At 25.9% G+C, this 15,035-nt stretch overlaps 1 protein-coding gene across 1 annotated transcript; it reads left to right on the forward strand.

Moving 5' to 3' along the window:
• The first annotated feature begins 519 nt into the window (after positions 1-519).
• On the forward strand, positions 520-15,035 carry LOC145834221 (uncharacterized). The gene is made up of 9 exons (XM_082941598.1): positions 520-653; positions 1,365-1,511; positions 2,530-2,646; positions 7,810-7,975; positions 8,831-8,927; positions 9,226-9,341; positions 9,621-9,788; positions 10,368-10,519; positions 14,261-15,035. The coding sequence occupies exons 1-9, from the start codon at positions 608-610 to the stop codon at positions 14,401-14,403; spliced, it is 1,152 nt and encodes a 383-aa protein (XP_082797724.1). The 5' UTR covers positions 520-607; the 3' UTR covers positions 14,404-15,035.

A 15,035-nucleotide genomic window follows, 5' to 3' on the forward strand; every position in this document is an offset into this window, starting at 1 on the left:
CGGGTCATCAGGTTTATTGTTTAAAAGTAGGTACATTACACACAGCATAAATATACATTTAACAACAGTAACTACAGAATAAAAACAACACTTTCGAAATATTTTTGGGATTGGAAAGATAGAAAATAAGATTTTAGTATTAATTGGAAAACTTTAGCAACCCTAATGACCGTCAAAGTTTTTTTTTTTGCTTAATTTCATAAACATCTTGGTTCATATTTTAAAATACTGTTGTAATAAACTTAATAAAGAGCTATTCTGTCTAACAGAACAGTGAAACATTTGTATTTGTAAAACGCATTGTTGTATTAATACATACATATTCATATATTTATACCAAAATTGGCATGGCATGGTTTCGCTTAATATATATTTTCAACAAACTTAACTTGTTAAGAAAGCTAAATAACTTGAATAGCATAACCAGTACTGCATTATATACATTCATATAAAAGTTTCTACTGTCAGATTAGCCAGATTAGTACATTGCACAATATGTTTGAAATATTACTTGCTGCATATACTAATAGTTGCTTGTAAATAGTATAAAACTGATGAAATCATAATTATTTTCAACATATTTTGGTAGTTTTAATATAAACTTCCAATGAGTAACAATTTAATAAAAAACTCCGTTAAACAAGCCTTTCAAGGTAAGCAGCAAAACTAAATTAAGAAAACTTCAGTTTTTCATAGTTTTTTTTAATTTGTTGCATTAATTTAAAAAGTATGTGAAAAAACTAATCTTGTGTCGTTTTATGTTTTATAAGTCATAACTCGAAGTTAAAAAGTAGGCAAGGTAATACTTAATTTTTTTTAATTGTTTTTAATTAGTTTTTTTTAAGACTGGAATACTAGAATAACTTTAAAAAAAATCTATCAATTTTAAATAATAACTATATTAAAAATAAGTAATTTTACTATTCTTAAAAGCTTTAAAAGTTGTTAATACTTTAAATTAATCAAACATAATATTATCTAGCTCAATAGACATTTTTATTTAAGTGTTTTTATAAGTTATTTCTTATTTAATTTTGGGAAAATAAGATATCTTAATTACATTTAAAATATAAATATATTAGAAAAAAAAAATTAAAATGATTAAAAAAATTGTAAAAATGAGTTTTTTCATGTATTTTTTATAATATACTGGTATATTATAAAAACTTTTAATAAAAATATGTGAAATAAAGCTCCTTCATAAAAAAAGTTGTTTTTTTTTTAAGTATTTTAAAAGTTGTTTTTAATATTAATTACAAAAAAGAGTATATTAATCTATTGTAAATATATTTGGTGTTAATTGTCAACTCATGTTAAAATGTGCTACTATATGTAAAATGTGGTTAAAGTCCAACAATTTCTAGGTTTATTTATTGGAGATGCAGTCTCAATGCCTGTTCATTGGTATTATGATGTGACCATGATAAAATATGATTTTAAAGGATGGATAAGTAAATATGAGTCACCAAAAGACAAACACCCAACTAGTATACTTAAAATATCAAATACAGGTAGTACAACAATAAGTCTAACATTTTTTTTAGCACTATTTAAATAACTGTTCTTACAAACAACTGAATTTTAATTTTTTCTAAACTTTATAGTCAAGTGTTCTTTTTATGTTAAGTTTTTTTTAATTATAGTTGCTACGTTATAAAACAAAACAAATTTTATTTGTTATTTAGTTTTATGCTTCTCTAGTTTACTACCCAAAAAACATATATTCTTTATAGTTAATAGTTTTTTTTAACTTGTTTTATTTTGTTTTTATTATTCTAAGTGATTAAACTTTTAAGCAGAATATGCATTTAGGTGCTTATAATTACAGTAACCTTTAAGTTTCTTGCTATTTTTATTTTACATTTAGCAAACACCACAAAAACACTCTGTACAAAATTTTCAATGATTTAAAGACACTTTCACCTTGGCAGAATTCAATTTTCTGAAAACTATTCCAATGCAAATTGTACAGGACCCAAAAAATGCCACCTAAGAGTTTTTAGCTGAAAATTGTTTTACATTTAGCAAGTATGACATAAACACATTGTGCACAATTTGAGATGATATTATTAAAGTTCTATGGAGAAAACTCTTGATTTTGTGTAATTTTTATCACTTTTAGTAATTCTTAAATTTCAAGTTTTTTTTTCAAAAAATAAAGGATTGCCTCCATAAAACTTTCTTTAAATTGTGCACAAAGTGATTTTATGATAATTATCACAAAGTTATTCAGTAAAAAACTGTATGTTTACATGTTTTGGGTCCTGTACAGTTTACATTATGGTGGTTTCAGTCAAGGTGAAAGTTTGTTCAAATCATCTAAAATTTTGCACAGGCTGTTTTTGTGGTATTTGCTAAATTAAAAATAAATAATTTAAACTGAAAGATTGCCGTATTGTAAGCACTCTAATATGCATAGCTGATTTTGGCTGATAGTGGGTCTGATATTATAACTAATTACTTAATTTGATGCTTAAAGATTTTTGATACTTACCATTTGAAATAACTTCACAATACATTATTTTTAAGGTGGTAGTGGTAGATCTTCATGGTCAAAAAATAAGAAAACTGTGATTGGAGGAGTAATTTTGAAGGACAAATTAGATGCATGGACTGGAAAATCTGGTAAAAACCACTACCATCAAGGTTAAAAGTTTAACTTGAAAAATTTTGTGAAAATATTGAATTTATGTTAAAGAAGATCACTATGTTTAGCAATTTTGTCTATTACATGTAAGAAAAGTATTAAGCATATTTTATATATTTGAAAAGAATTTAACGACAGAAAAATACGCTCATAAAGTTTAGTCAAAGGACCTGGTGTACAAAAAACCTTTAGGTTATCGAGTTATATACAATTTTAGATAATTTTTATAAGAGGTTTTTATAAACTTTACATGTATAAATTTAGTTTATGTCTACTTTTATGGTTGCAATGTTTGTTTTGTAGCAATTATTTGAGCTACATCATTTAAATGTATAAATAAGTTTTTAAGCCTCAAAGCTTAACAGTTTACAGTGATTTCATTCTTTAAAATATTTTTAGAATGTTTAATTTAAGCTTGAAGGTAGACCTAAGTATTTAAAGCCATAGGGGGGAGGGCAAAATTTTTTTACACACATTGTAATACAGTAACATTGGTTTAGTCTAGGTTTTAGCATTTTCTATCTGGTCATATTTTAAGATTATTCTTTAAGATTACTATTTTGAATTAAATTCAGAAAACTTATTTATTGTTATACTTACACTTATTTTCTTTTTTAGTATGCAAACGTAAAAAAGTAGTTATAGATGTCTATACTTTACAGTAAATAAACTTTTATTTATTGTTGGCTTTTATATGAAAGTTTTAAGTACAAACTACAAGCCTGTTTTTATAGAATTTAAAAATCTTATATAACTTTTGAGATATTTTATTTTTTGTAAAAAGTTTCCAATACAAACATATGGACCGCAAATTTTTCAAGGTCAATTTTTTCAGAAATTTAAAAATTCACTAAAAATCTATCTCCTCCTTCATTTTTCAAGCAATCTTCTTCAAATTTTTAGGAAACATTCCTTATATTAAAAGATAAAAAAACATTACTTTAGAATTTTATTAAGATAAAAAATAAAAAATTTATCACAAAAATTAAAAAAAAAGGATTTTTTTTTTTTCAAAAATAAAATTTTTACAATTTTTTTAAATTCTAAAGTAACATTTTTTTGTTATTGTACTAAGATTAGACTGTGGAAGTTTGAAGAAGATTGCTTGAAAAATGTAGGAGGAGAATGATTTTAAATAAAGTAGTTTTTTTTTTTCGATGTTTTAGTTTTCCCATTCATAGGGAACCTGTTATGCGGCCCGACTTAGACTAGTCATATTTTAAAAAATAATTTGAATTTTTTGAAAAGATAAACAGCATCTTCAAGCTTAAAAAAACTCTATAAAATAAGATCAAGTTGTAAAAAACATAGCTTAACCCCCCTATGGCCTTAGTTTGTTTGAAGATAATCTTTTTTCAGTAAAATAGCAAATTTTATAGGTAAAATCTAATGAAAATACATTTGATTGATGCTTGTAATTTTGACAATTTTTATAAAAAATTTTTTTTTTTATTAGATTAAAAATCACCTTGTAAAACATTTAACCTATTATAGTTTCAAGAGAAAGAAAAACTATTTGAACAATCTAATAACTATAGATATCAAAAACGGGAATGGGTCAAATATTTACAATGACACCTTTGCATAAAGGTTCAAATATGCACAAAGGGACACTTTTGCATGAAAACATTTTTGCACTGAGGGTTACTTTTACACGAAGGGTCATTTTTGCGAGAGAGTAAACAAGTATAAAAAGAAAACAAAATAATTGAAAAAAAAAGCAACAACAAAACAAAAAATAACTTACTAACCCGGGTAAGGATTAGGGGTAGAGTGATAGTAAAAATAACTGATAAAATGAAAAATAATTTAATAAATAAAAAATCAAAAAAGAAAATTACCAACCCAGGTTAAAGGTTAGGGGTAACAGTTATAGTAAACAGGGTTACCTTTACCTGGAAAAACATGGAATTTGAGAAATTTTGAAAAAAAACCTGGAAAAATCTGGAATTTTGAACAAAAACCTGGAATTTTTAACAATTTTAACACTTTTAGTAGTAAAATTTCAGTTTGACACAAAAAAATCTATCATATTAATAAGATTTTTTTGTCATCATCAAAAAATGTTTCTATTAAAAACACATTTGAACTATTTTTCATTATCTTTTCAATGTTTTTATACTATTCAACACAGTTTATTACATTAAACTTAACTTGAAAATAAAAATGGACCAAAAAATGTGTACTTTTGAAATTTGGAAAACCCTGAAAAAAATTTGAAAAAATGAGTGGCAACCCTGAGTAAAAAAAAATTAATTATCAACTAATAAAAACTAATATAAAAAAACAAGAAAATTAAGAAATAAATAAAAAATATCTATGTAAAATAATAAAAAAGAAAAAAAAGTTACCTATTGGGGGTAAGGGTTAGAGTAGGGGTTGGCAACATACGTGAAAATTACCGGCCTAAAACCTTTTCTTAACTTAAATAGAATCAGGCCCGCGGACAAAATTGATCCGGTCGCGAGTAGATGATCCAGCCTGCTAAGCATTTTCCAAATTTATATGAAATCCAGCCAACCAATGTAAATATTACAAAATTTGTACAAAACCTTTTTAGAATTATTTTAATAAAACAAAAATGTAAGACTTTGACTCTGAAAATGTTTGTAAAATTGGCTTTTATTTTTGTGGTGATAAAAACACTTTTTTGTTAAAGTATCTTTTTCTGTTTTGAGTCAGTTGAATTAATCCTTTCTCAAATTATCCAAAAACAATTGTTTGCTGAACTAACTTTGATGATCTTACCTACCATAATAACTTTCATAAAAAGTGAACGTGATAAAAATTGCTGTCTTTCCCAGATGTGTAGTGAGTTGTTTTTATACTTGTTAAGAAAAGTAAAAAAAATCTTTTTTAACATTTACAACTATTTTGAGTCAAACTGCTCAACATTAAATTTTAGAAAAATATTTTAAGTTGAGACTACAGTTTGCTCTCTTTTCTGCTATTGTTTTTTTGTTAATGACTTTTTGATTAATTATATGGTTAAGTTTAGTGATGATTAATTGATGACAGTAGTGACTTGATAATAAGTTTGGTCGTCGTTTTGCAGACTTTCAGCAACTAATAGAAGAACTTTATATTGTGTCAACATAGTTGGCGTTTGATACCGAGAATGCACCTAGTAATATACAATTAGAACTGCTAAACTTCAATGTGACAATACACTAAAAAAAAAAATTCAAGCCTTAAAAGTTTGACAGCTTTTATGCCCTACTTAACAAGACAAAGTTTGTTAATTAAAAAAAGATTTTAATTAAATTACTTGTTCTGTTTAGGTCTACATATGTTTGCAAACAAACATTTTCAATCATATATATAAACAAAAGGTAGCTGCGTTCAAATCTTACTGATACCAGTATGCAGTCATTACTGAGAATATCTTTTACGAATATACTTCCAGATTTTAAACAACTTGTTAAAAACTTTGATGATCCAAAAATGTCTCATTGACTTCTTTTTAGTGTAATTATTCTTGCTAAACTCTTCAAAATTTACATTTAATATATAATATGACAGTTTTATATGTTAGTTTTTCGTTTAGTACTATTTTCTTTAGTAAAACTGATCTTAATCTAAAAGTCTATTAAATTAATAGGGTTATCATGTTCGTTTATAAATTAATCTCTTTTTTATTTTAGTATTTCGTTATTTTATGTTAGTACTTTTATATAAGTATTTTAGATGAATTGTTTGATAATAATATTTTTAGAGTACAGAACTTAGTTAAGTTTCATAAGTTGGTCATTACTGTTTAATATTTTGAAAGTAAAAGTACTAGAATTTGAAGCCAAAGTAATTTTTTATCTAGGTTTAACTGTCTTTTAAAAATGTTGATATGAAAATTTAAATCAAACATATAATTTCCGTTGCTTTTACTAGATTTTTAGATATATTTTTATGTATTATAGAACGAGCCAAAGTTTGTCAACTTTAAAATATGACCATGAAACTAGTTGTTTTGTTCGAGATTTCATACATTTGAAAACAAACATTTCCGACCATAAACATTAACAAGGATAAGATAATTTCAAACCTAATCGGCATTTCAGTGCACTTGCAGATTTTCCCAAACTGTCATGCAACTTGATTTAAACAACTGTAATTTATGATTAACCTTAAGTGTTTCATCGAGATCTTTTAACTTTATTTTTTCGCTTTTTATGGTAAAACTGTTTGATACATCAGAATTATTTATTAGTTTGTTAAAATTAAAAGGTAGTAGTTTAATTTTGTAATTTTAATTAACTTCTAAATAATATTGTTAATGAAAACTCCAGCCAAGGATTACCAAAATTAGATAATTTCGAATAGTTAACAATTTTTTAATGTTTTAGCTTGAAATATTAGGCTCGAGTATTTTTTAGTAAGTAAGTTATTGTTTTTATAAGACTAACTAGTATTAATTCGGTCGAGAATTATAATAAGTATGTAGTTATGAATACCTGATATAAAATAACACAAAATTTTATACTTGAGAACCTTGGTAACTAATATATTGATTCAAAATTCTGAAATCCAGCCGGACCCAAATCTTTTTCAAGTTAGCTTCCATTCTGATCCGGATCTTTGTCTAAAGTTAGTATTTAGCCTGATCAGGATAATATTTTTAAATTAGGATTCGGATCTAAAAGGATCCAGCAAAGTTGGGTAGATCACTGACTCGAAATGCTCTGGCCTGCTGAGGACTATTTTTTTGGATCCGGCCCATCAACTATTTACATTGCCCACCTCTAGGTTAGGGGTAAAATTAAAATAAATAAATAAATAAATATGTTTATAAAAAAATAAAATAAAATTGAAAAATTTTCCAACCTGTGCAAAAGTGATACCACGTGCAAAAAGGTCTTCGTGCAAAAGTGTCATTTTGTGCATACTTGATACCTACTCATCAAAAATATATATTGTAACGCCACTGCGTATAAATAAAAAAAGGTATAAATCTAAGAATAGTAAGCAGCAGTCTCCAAAGAGAACATGCAAGCCGCTTTTAATGAGACCACAGAAATCAAGGCTTGTGAGAGCAAGAGATTAAAAGAAGCAGGCGTACCCAAACGGGCTTTTGGCCTGAACTACTCTTCGTCGCTTAGACCCGGTACTTCAGGCCAAGTACCCCCACAGTGCGAAAGATAATATTTTAGTTTTGTATTTTTTTATAGGAATGTCTGCAGGCGATAACACCTTGAACTGTCATTGTGCCTTGCTAGCACTGAATTCACTGCAAAAATGTGAAGGAGACAAATTGAAAACAGTGTTTTGTGATTATTTCAAGTTCATGACTACACCAGGCACTCATAATGATACTTACGCTGAATCATGGCATAGGTTCTTTTTAGAATACCTTCTAATTTTGAAACAATAAAGTTGTTATGTTTCTGTCTTATATTTTTTTTATGTATTTACTTAAAATAGAGTTGTTACACAATCAGTATAGTTTAAAAATAAATTTAAATACAATTTAGTTTCCATACTTTTTAATTTTTTATTAGCACTGGTTGTTTTTTTTTAAATCAGACTATAGAAATCTTTTTTTTTAAACTGAAGCTTGTTTTTTTAGAATGCAAATAAGTTTTAGATTAATTTTTTGCATAACATATTTTTTATTTAACTTATTTATGTTTTACATTTTTTTAAAAGCTAACTTTAAATAATAAGTAAAAAAATTCTGTCTTCTCCTAGCTCTACTTTGGTCTAAGAATTGAAATTTTTAGTGAGTTCATGAATTACAATTTATTAGAACGAACCTTTAAATTGAAAAATCAAATATATATATGTCAAAAAATTTATACAAAAATAAATAGTTACCACATATAGTTTTTAAAACATGTACTTTATGATTAAAAAAATAAATAAGTATTTTGTAAAAGTGAATTGCACCGCAGTTGTAAAAATTAAAAACTCAGGCTGGTTCAAGCTATTTTTTTCAAAGAGTGGCAACTGTGTTAAAAGTAATTTCTCTTTACACTCTCTAAGTCGTTATAATGTTTAACACTTTTTTAAAATATTAATAACATCTATAAACATATATTAGTTTTTTTTCAAATATATTTTTTTTTTATAAGTTAATAATGAAAATTTTAATTTAACCTTCCTGATCTAAAATAATTACAAGCCAGTCTAAAAGAAGAAAATTATTAAAATGAATGTTTATTTCTTCAATTATCCATTTATTTTTTTCAGATCTCTGTTTTCAGATTGGTTAAATGCGAATGAGCCAACTTCTGATGAAGATTTTTTCAATTTTGTAACAAATAGGACCAAGAGCAATCTTCAAATGGTAGGCTTAACTTTAACAAAAACTTTATTAAATACTATCAAAGTACAATATAAAAGTAGCAAAAACCAATTTTTTCAGTAACAACAATAAAGTCATCTTTGTTGTTAAGAAAATATTTTACAGACTATAAATTTTCTTAATGTTAAGATTATAAGAAAAACTTCTTTTTCTAGTCAAATTCAAAACTATTATCTAACTTATTTGTTTTTTTATGCTACTAATTTTATCATATGTGTATATTAACTAACATTTTCATCATTTATTAACGTTTGATAAACTTTCTTTTTATATTTTCAAGCCAGCAGACTCTCAGCTAGAAACGATCGGGGCATTTGTTATGACTTCATCCATCATACTGCACAACATTCATCGCTCGTTCGAAGAAGTCCTACAAGAAACAAAACAGTTTATTAAGTATGTTTGCTATTAAGCAGAAACATTTGGAATATTTTTTGAATGAAATTTCAAGTTTTTAAGTTGTTGTTTATTTAAAAGCTAGAAGTGTTTTTTTACACTGCAGTGCATATTTTTACTACAAGCTTTCTTTTTTTGTTAAGATTCAAATTTTTGTTCCTAGTATAATAAAAAAAAATTCTTGTGTTTGCCAAAAATATAGTAAAGTTTATTTTAGTAAAAGTTTAAACAAGTCGAAATATTGAGTTTAAAGTATAAACAAATAGTCATTTACACCAGTTTGACACATCCAGTCAAGTCTTTAGAAAAACCAGTTGAATCTTACGTGAGAGCATTGTATCACGTGACAAGAGGTAAGCCAATGACTGAAGTGCTCGAAGCTGAATTGTTGTCATTGTACAATTTCAAAATTGAAAAGTTCAAAAAAGAGTTTGATTTAAAACAAAGGTATGGTTGTTTTCTAATAAGTTTTTCTAATTTATTTACTAGAAAATCATTAATGATATATCTATACAAATTTTGATCTTGAAATTATTTGTAAATTATTTACATATTTACATATTTAATTTTTATGTATAATAATTACAAAAGGTGGGTGCACGAGTATTCAAACTTGGACAATTCAATTTTTAAAACAAAATTTTAATTGGTCACAACTCACAAAGTAAAATATATTTAAAAAATGTATAAAATAGGTATGTAGGTCAAATTAATACTTGTAGACCTTATTTTCTTTTGCAACATTTTGAATGTTTTTAGAGATTCGACTAAAACTATTTTTAAAGTATGGTAATTATTATTAGTACTTAGTAGTTATTAATAAAATTCTTCTTTAGTAAATACTTTTTTTGCCAAAATAAAACAAGTGTTTGTAGGCATAAATTAGACCTACATACGCTTTTTTCAAATATGTATAACTTTTTGAGTTGTAGCCCTTTAAACATCTTTTTAAGAATTTGAAAATTGTAACCACAAAAGGTTATAATTATTCCAACAAAGCAAAGCAAGTTTATCTTATAATTTTAGTCCTTCGGAAAAACTGCAATTTTTCCAGCAAGTAGTACAAATGAATGGTTCTGCTTGTTACATAAGAGGTGCCTTGCTTAATGCTTACCTCATTGCATACTGTTATCATGACAACTTCCAAGACGGCATTTTGACCAATACTAACGTCGGAGGTAAATTATTCAATGTGTGATAAATTAAGATATTGTTGTTTTCTTTTAATCAAGTATCAATTTATAACTCAAAAAAAAAAATTATATTCACGTGTTTTATAAAACTGATAGTTAAAGTTTTTACCAATTAAACAAATTAAATTGTTTTTTTTTTCAAAATTAGTATAAATTTATAGCACAAGTGTTTTTTTAGAGAAAAGTTTTATTTGTACTTATTTTACTTTACTGAGTTTATAATTTTAAATATTAAATAAATAGTTAATTTAATACAAAAACTTTTTTTGATTCATATAAAAGTTTAAAGTTATCAATATTGTTATGTAAGTATTTATTAACTTTGTTTGTTTGAAAACCAGGTATAAGTCTCTACAGGTCTTAAAAACTTTTTTTCAAAATAAAACAGCTTTATTAGGTATTTTATAAGTATATAAGACTTGTATAGTGTGTTGGCAAAAAATATCTTAATAATAGTTATTTTAAACCAGGGTTTCCCAAAGTGGGCGATATCGCCCCCCTGGGGGCGATTTTAGTAAGTCGGGGGGCGATAATTAGTAAGGGGGCGAAAGGGTGGGCGATAACTAGTAAGGGGGCGAAAAGGGGGCGATTTTAAAATTTTTGGCTGTCAGAAAATTTTTACTTTTTGTCTTGCTATGTTACTAATTTTAGCTTGCTATTAAATATTTGACCCTGAGATAAAACTTAAATATTTTTTTTTATGTAAAACATAGAGAAAAAAATCAAGTACTTATGACTCCTACTTTCAAGTAAATTACATATTTTCATTTATATGTGTTTTTTATTTGACAATTACATAGATCATAGACGATCAGAATCCCTCTCACCACTTTATAACCTGACATATATGTTATTTCGGATCATAAATGGTTTGTAAAAATCTATGTTATCTATTATCAACTATCACCTCATGACATTTTCAATTGTTTTTTGAAAAGTCACTAAGTTAGACTAAGAAATAAAACTATACAGGGTTACCAATTTACCCAGAAACCTGGAAAACCTGGAATTTGACAATTTAGGTAAAAAAAAATCTAAAAAATCTGGAATTTTTAACAATTTCAACATATTATATAGTAAAATTTTTATTTGACACAAAAAAGCTATCAACAAAAAACATCGGCGAAAGTTTGCAGAACAGAAGTCCGGATTTTCGTTTGCCGTGAGACAAGCTCAAATTTAACAAAAGGGTTGATCATACAAATTCGATCATCAGACCACAAGTTTCGGTAGACTGAGACCGGTTTCGTCCTTATTAGGACTCATCAGTCAGTCACAACCGAAAAACTTGTACAATGGTATCAGTCTACCGAAACTTGTGGTCTGATGATCGAATTAGCATGATCAACCCTTTTGTTAAAAAAGCTATCATATAGATAAAAATATGGATTTTCTCGAGGCAGATCTTTTTGAAGTAAACGAATTACAGGAAACCTTCTCAGACTTACAAACTATCCTTGAACTTAAAGTAAACTTTTCCAAAGAACGATATGAAAACTTTTGGACTCAACAAAAAAAAAGGGCAAAAGTATCCAATCATTTGAGAGGAATTTAGATTGTTGTTTATAGTTTTTCCTTCTAGCTATGTTGTTGAAAAATTTTTCAGTTCATTATCAACATCTTGAGCAAAAGATCTAATCTAGATATTTGTAAAGGAGGCTTTATTTTACTGATTAAGAATCAGATTGAAAACAAAATTGCAAGCAGTCATGAACCTCATCCTTAACATTATATTAGACTTCAGTAGCAGACATTATTTTATTGAAGTTTATTTTATTTTATTTGATCTTTTAAAATACTTCTTATTTAACCTGGTTTGCAATGTATTTAAAAAGTATTTTTTTAATAAAAAAAGTATTAAGTTATTTATTCTACAACAGGTTTGAATAATGCCTAATTAATATTAATTTCGGTAGACTTCCTCTTGATTTCGCAATTTTTACCCAAAAAAACTGCAAGTTTATATTTTCTAAAATTTAACTTAAATAAAGTCTATTACTAACTAAGTATTAATAAAACAAAAAATACATAATATTTAATATCTTATATAGATTTTTTTTTTAATGAATGTTCGTTTTATGTTTTTGTTGATTTTATGTTTATTCATAACGTTATTGCGTAAAACATATTTAAATTTACCATTTTGTAAAAAAAAGGTAATAATTTTTGAGTTTGCACTTTTTTATTTTGTTCAAAGTGCGATTTCAAGCGGAAGTCTACTGTATTTATTAAATGGTTTATGTTTTAAATCTGTCAATAGTTTTATTTTGACCTGGTTAATTTTGTAGTTTATATTTGTCGTTTTATATTACACTAAAAGTTTTTATAGCGTAGTAATAAAAGTATTGTTTAATAGAAATTTATTTGACATACTTTTGTTATTACTTATTAACCTGTATAAATAAAAAAATCTTGATAACCATTAAAGTTTTTATTTAATTTTTTTTTTGGTTTTAAAAGAGTATAGATTTGAAGTCTCTATTTAAATGACTTCAAACTTTTCATTTGAAAGATTCTTAAACTCAATATTATTTTCTAACTTGATTTATTATTGTTAAAAAATCTGTATACTAAGGAATTTTAAACTATTAATACAACTGTTTTTTTTTTATCTTAATTTTTAATATATTAACAATTAGAATGTGTTGTTTATTTTAATAGTTCAACACTAGCTTTTAGTTTTTCACTACTTCTAGTAAATTATTATAGGCTAATAACTAACGGTTTAATTAAGTTATTTAATATTAACTTCTAAATGTCCGAAATTCGTTATATGAGAGATTATTAAAATGTCAGGTTTCAGTTAAGATTTCAGATCGGTAACGTACGGTTAAGATACAGTCAAATTTCGACCCGCTAAATAACTTGAAAACTACTTGTGCAAAATAAAAAAAAAAGTTTTTTGATACTTAATATTTTAAAATACACTTTCAATTTGGTTTTCAGTTCACAATAGTATTTCCTAGATCACAATAATACTTAATTATTTTATTACAATTTTGATTGAGTTGTTTGATTTTCTTAAATGTTATTTTATTAAATTATGCAGCCTGCAATTACATTTTTTTAACGAGTTGAAACTAGAAAAGATTGTTTAGTAAATATTAATTGCTGGTTACAAAAGTTGTCCACCACTACCCTAAAAGTTTCATTAGTTTCAAAACAATTTATATTTAAACAGGATTGATTACAGATTACACAAGGCTTTTTAATAATCAAGTATTTTAATACACTTTACTGGGCGTATAAGAAAACAACTGTAACTTATTTTCTCAAACCCTGTAAACTACTTTGAAAACAGTCACAAAAATTCTTGCATAAGAAATACCAGACTAAATTACATTTCAAACACAACTTTTTTGGCTCAAAAGTTTGTACTCAAGAGAAAAACTACTTTGTAAAATCGTGGGGGGCGATTATTTTTCAAATTTCTGAAAAGGGGGCGATTTAGTAAATGAGTTTGGGAAACCCTGTTTTAAACAGTTGTGCTTTAACTATTTACAATTTTTAGAACTTTTTGTTAGTAAAGACGAGAAAAAAAGCATGTCGTTTATTGGTCAAACACTTTGAAAAGACTTGCAGTTATTATCAAATTTTAATCAGAACTGTAAAACTGGCAGAATAAATTTTTACAATTTTTTTAAAGAAATTTGTGAAACTATAGTACACTCTAAAACTTAGTACTTTTCTATTTGGACTTATAAAGAACTTTTAAACGAATTTCAGGTGAGAACTGTCACAGAGGGGCAGTGGTGGGTTGCTTGCTAGGTGCGGCAAATGGGGCAGCCGGCAGAGATTTAAACAGCACCACCTGGTGGAAGGACCTTTCACTCGCACCACAAATACAATCGTGTCTCGATAAACTGTAATCATGTTTTTCAGTTTTGAATACATTTTTTTTTTTATACTTTAATTTTGTTAACTATCTAATTCCAGACTTTGATAATAACGACAAACTTTAATCAGTTAACCGTTGTTGAGGTCCTTGGTAGTTTTTGCAATGTTTTGCTACATATTATAAGGTTCATTTTAATTGCTGTTTTTGTTTTGAATAATTACTGCTGTTTTAAAAAGTTTATATGCAAAAGTTTTCTTTTAATAATTATTATATTGTATTTAGTATCTATGTTAAACTATATATGTACGAAAAGTTTTAAGGTATTAAAAGCTTAAAAATAAAACTCATTTTATAAAATATCAGAAGCTACTCCAGGACTTTAATTTTTTGCAGTCACTATTTTATGGTTATATTTTAACTGTGCTAGTTTCTATTATTTACAAAGTTTTCTGTTTTTAAAAAGAGTAAGATCATCAACAGCCTTCATTTTTTACGTTGGCTATTAATTAACAAGGAAACACTTGTTTGAAATTTTTTAAATAAAAGTTTTTTATATTTTTTGTCTTAAAAATAAAAAAACATTTGATGTACTTATTTTTTCTAATGTAAACATTTTAAATCTATTAATAAACGAGGTTTCTTAGTTTTTATTTCCACTACTAA

Source organism: Thalia democratica, chromosome 4, assembly GCF_965202585.1.
Source record: "Thalia democratica chromosome 4, ktThaDemo2.hap1.1, whole genome shotgun sequence".
In the NCBI taxonomy this organism is placed as follows: Eukaryota; Metazoa; Chordata; class Thaliacea; order Salpida; family Salpidae; genus Thalia; species Thalia democratica.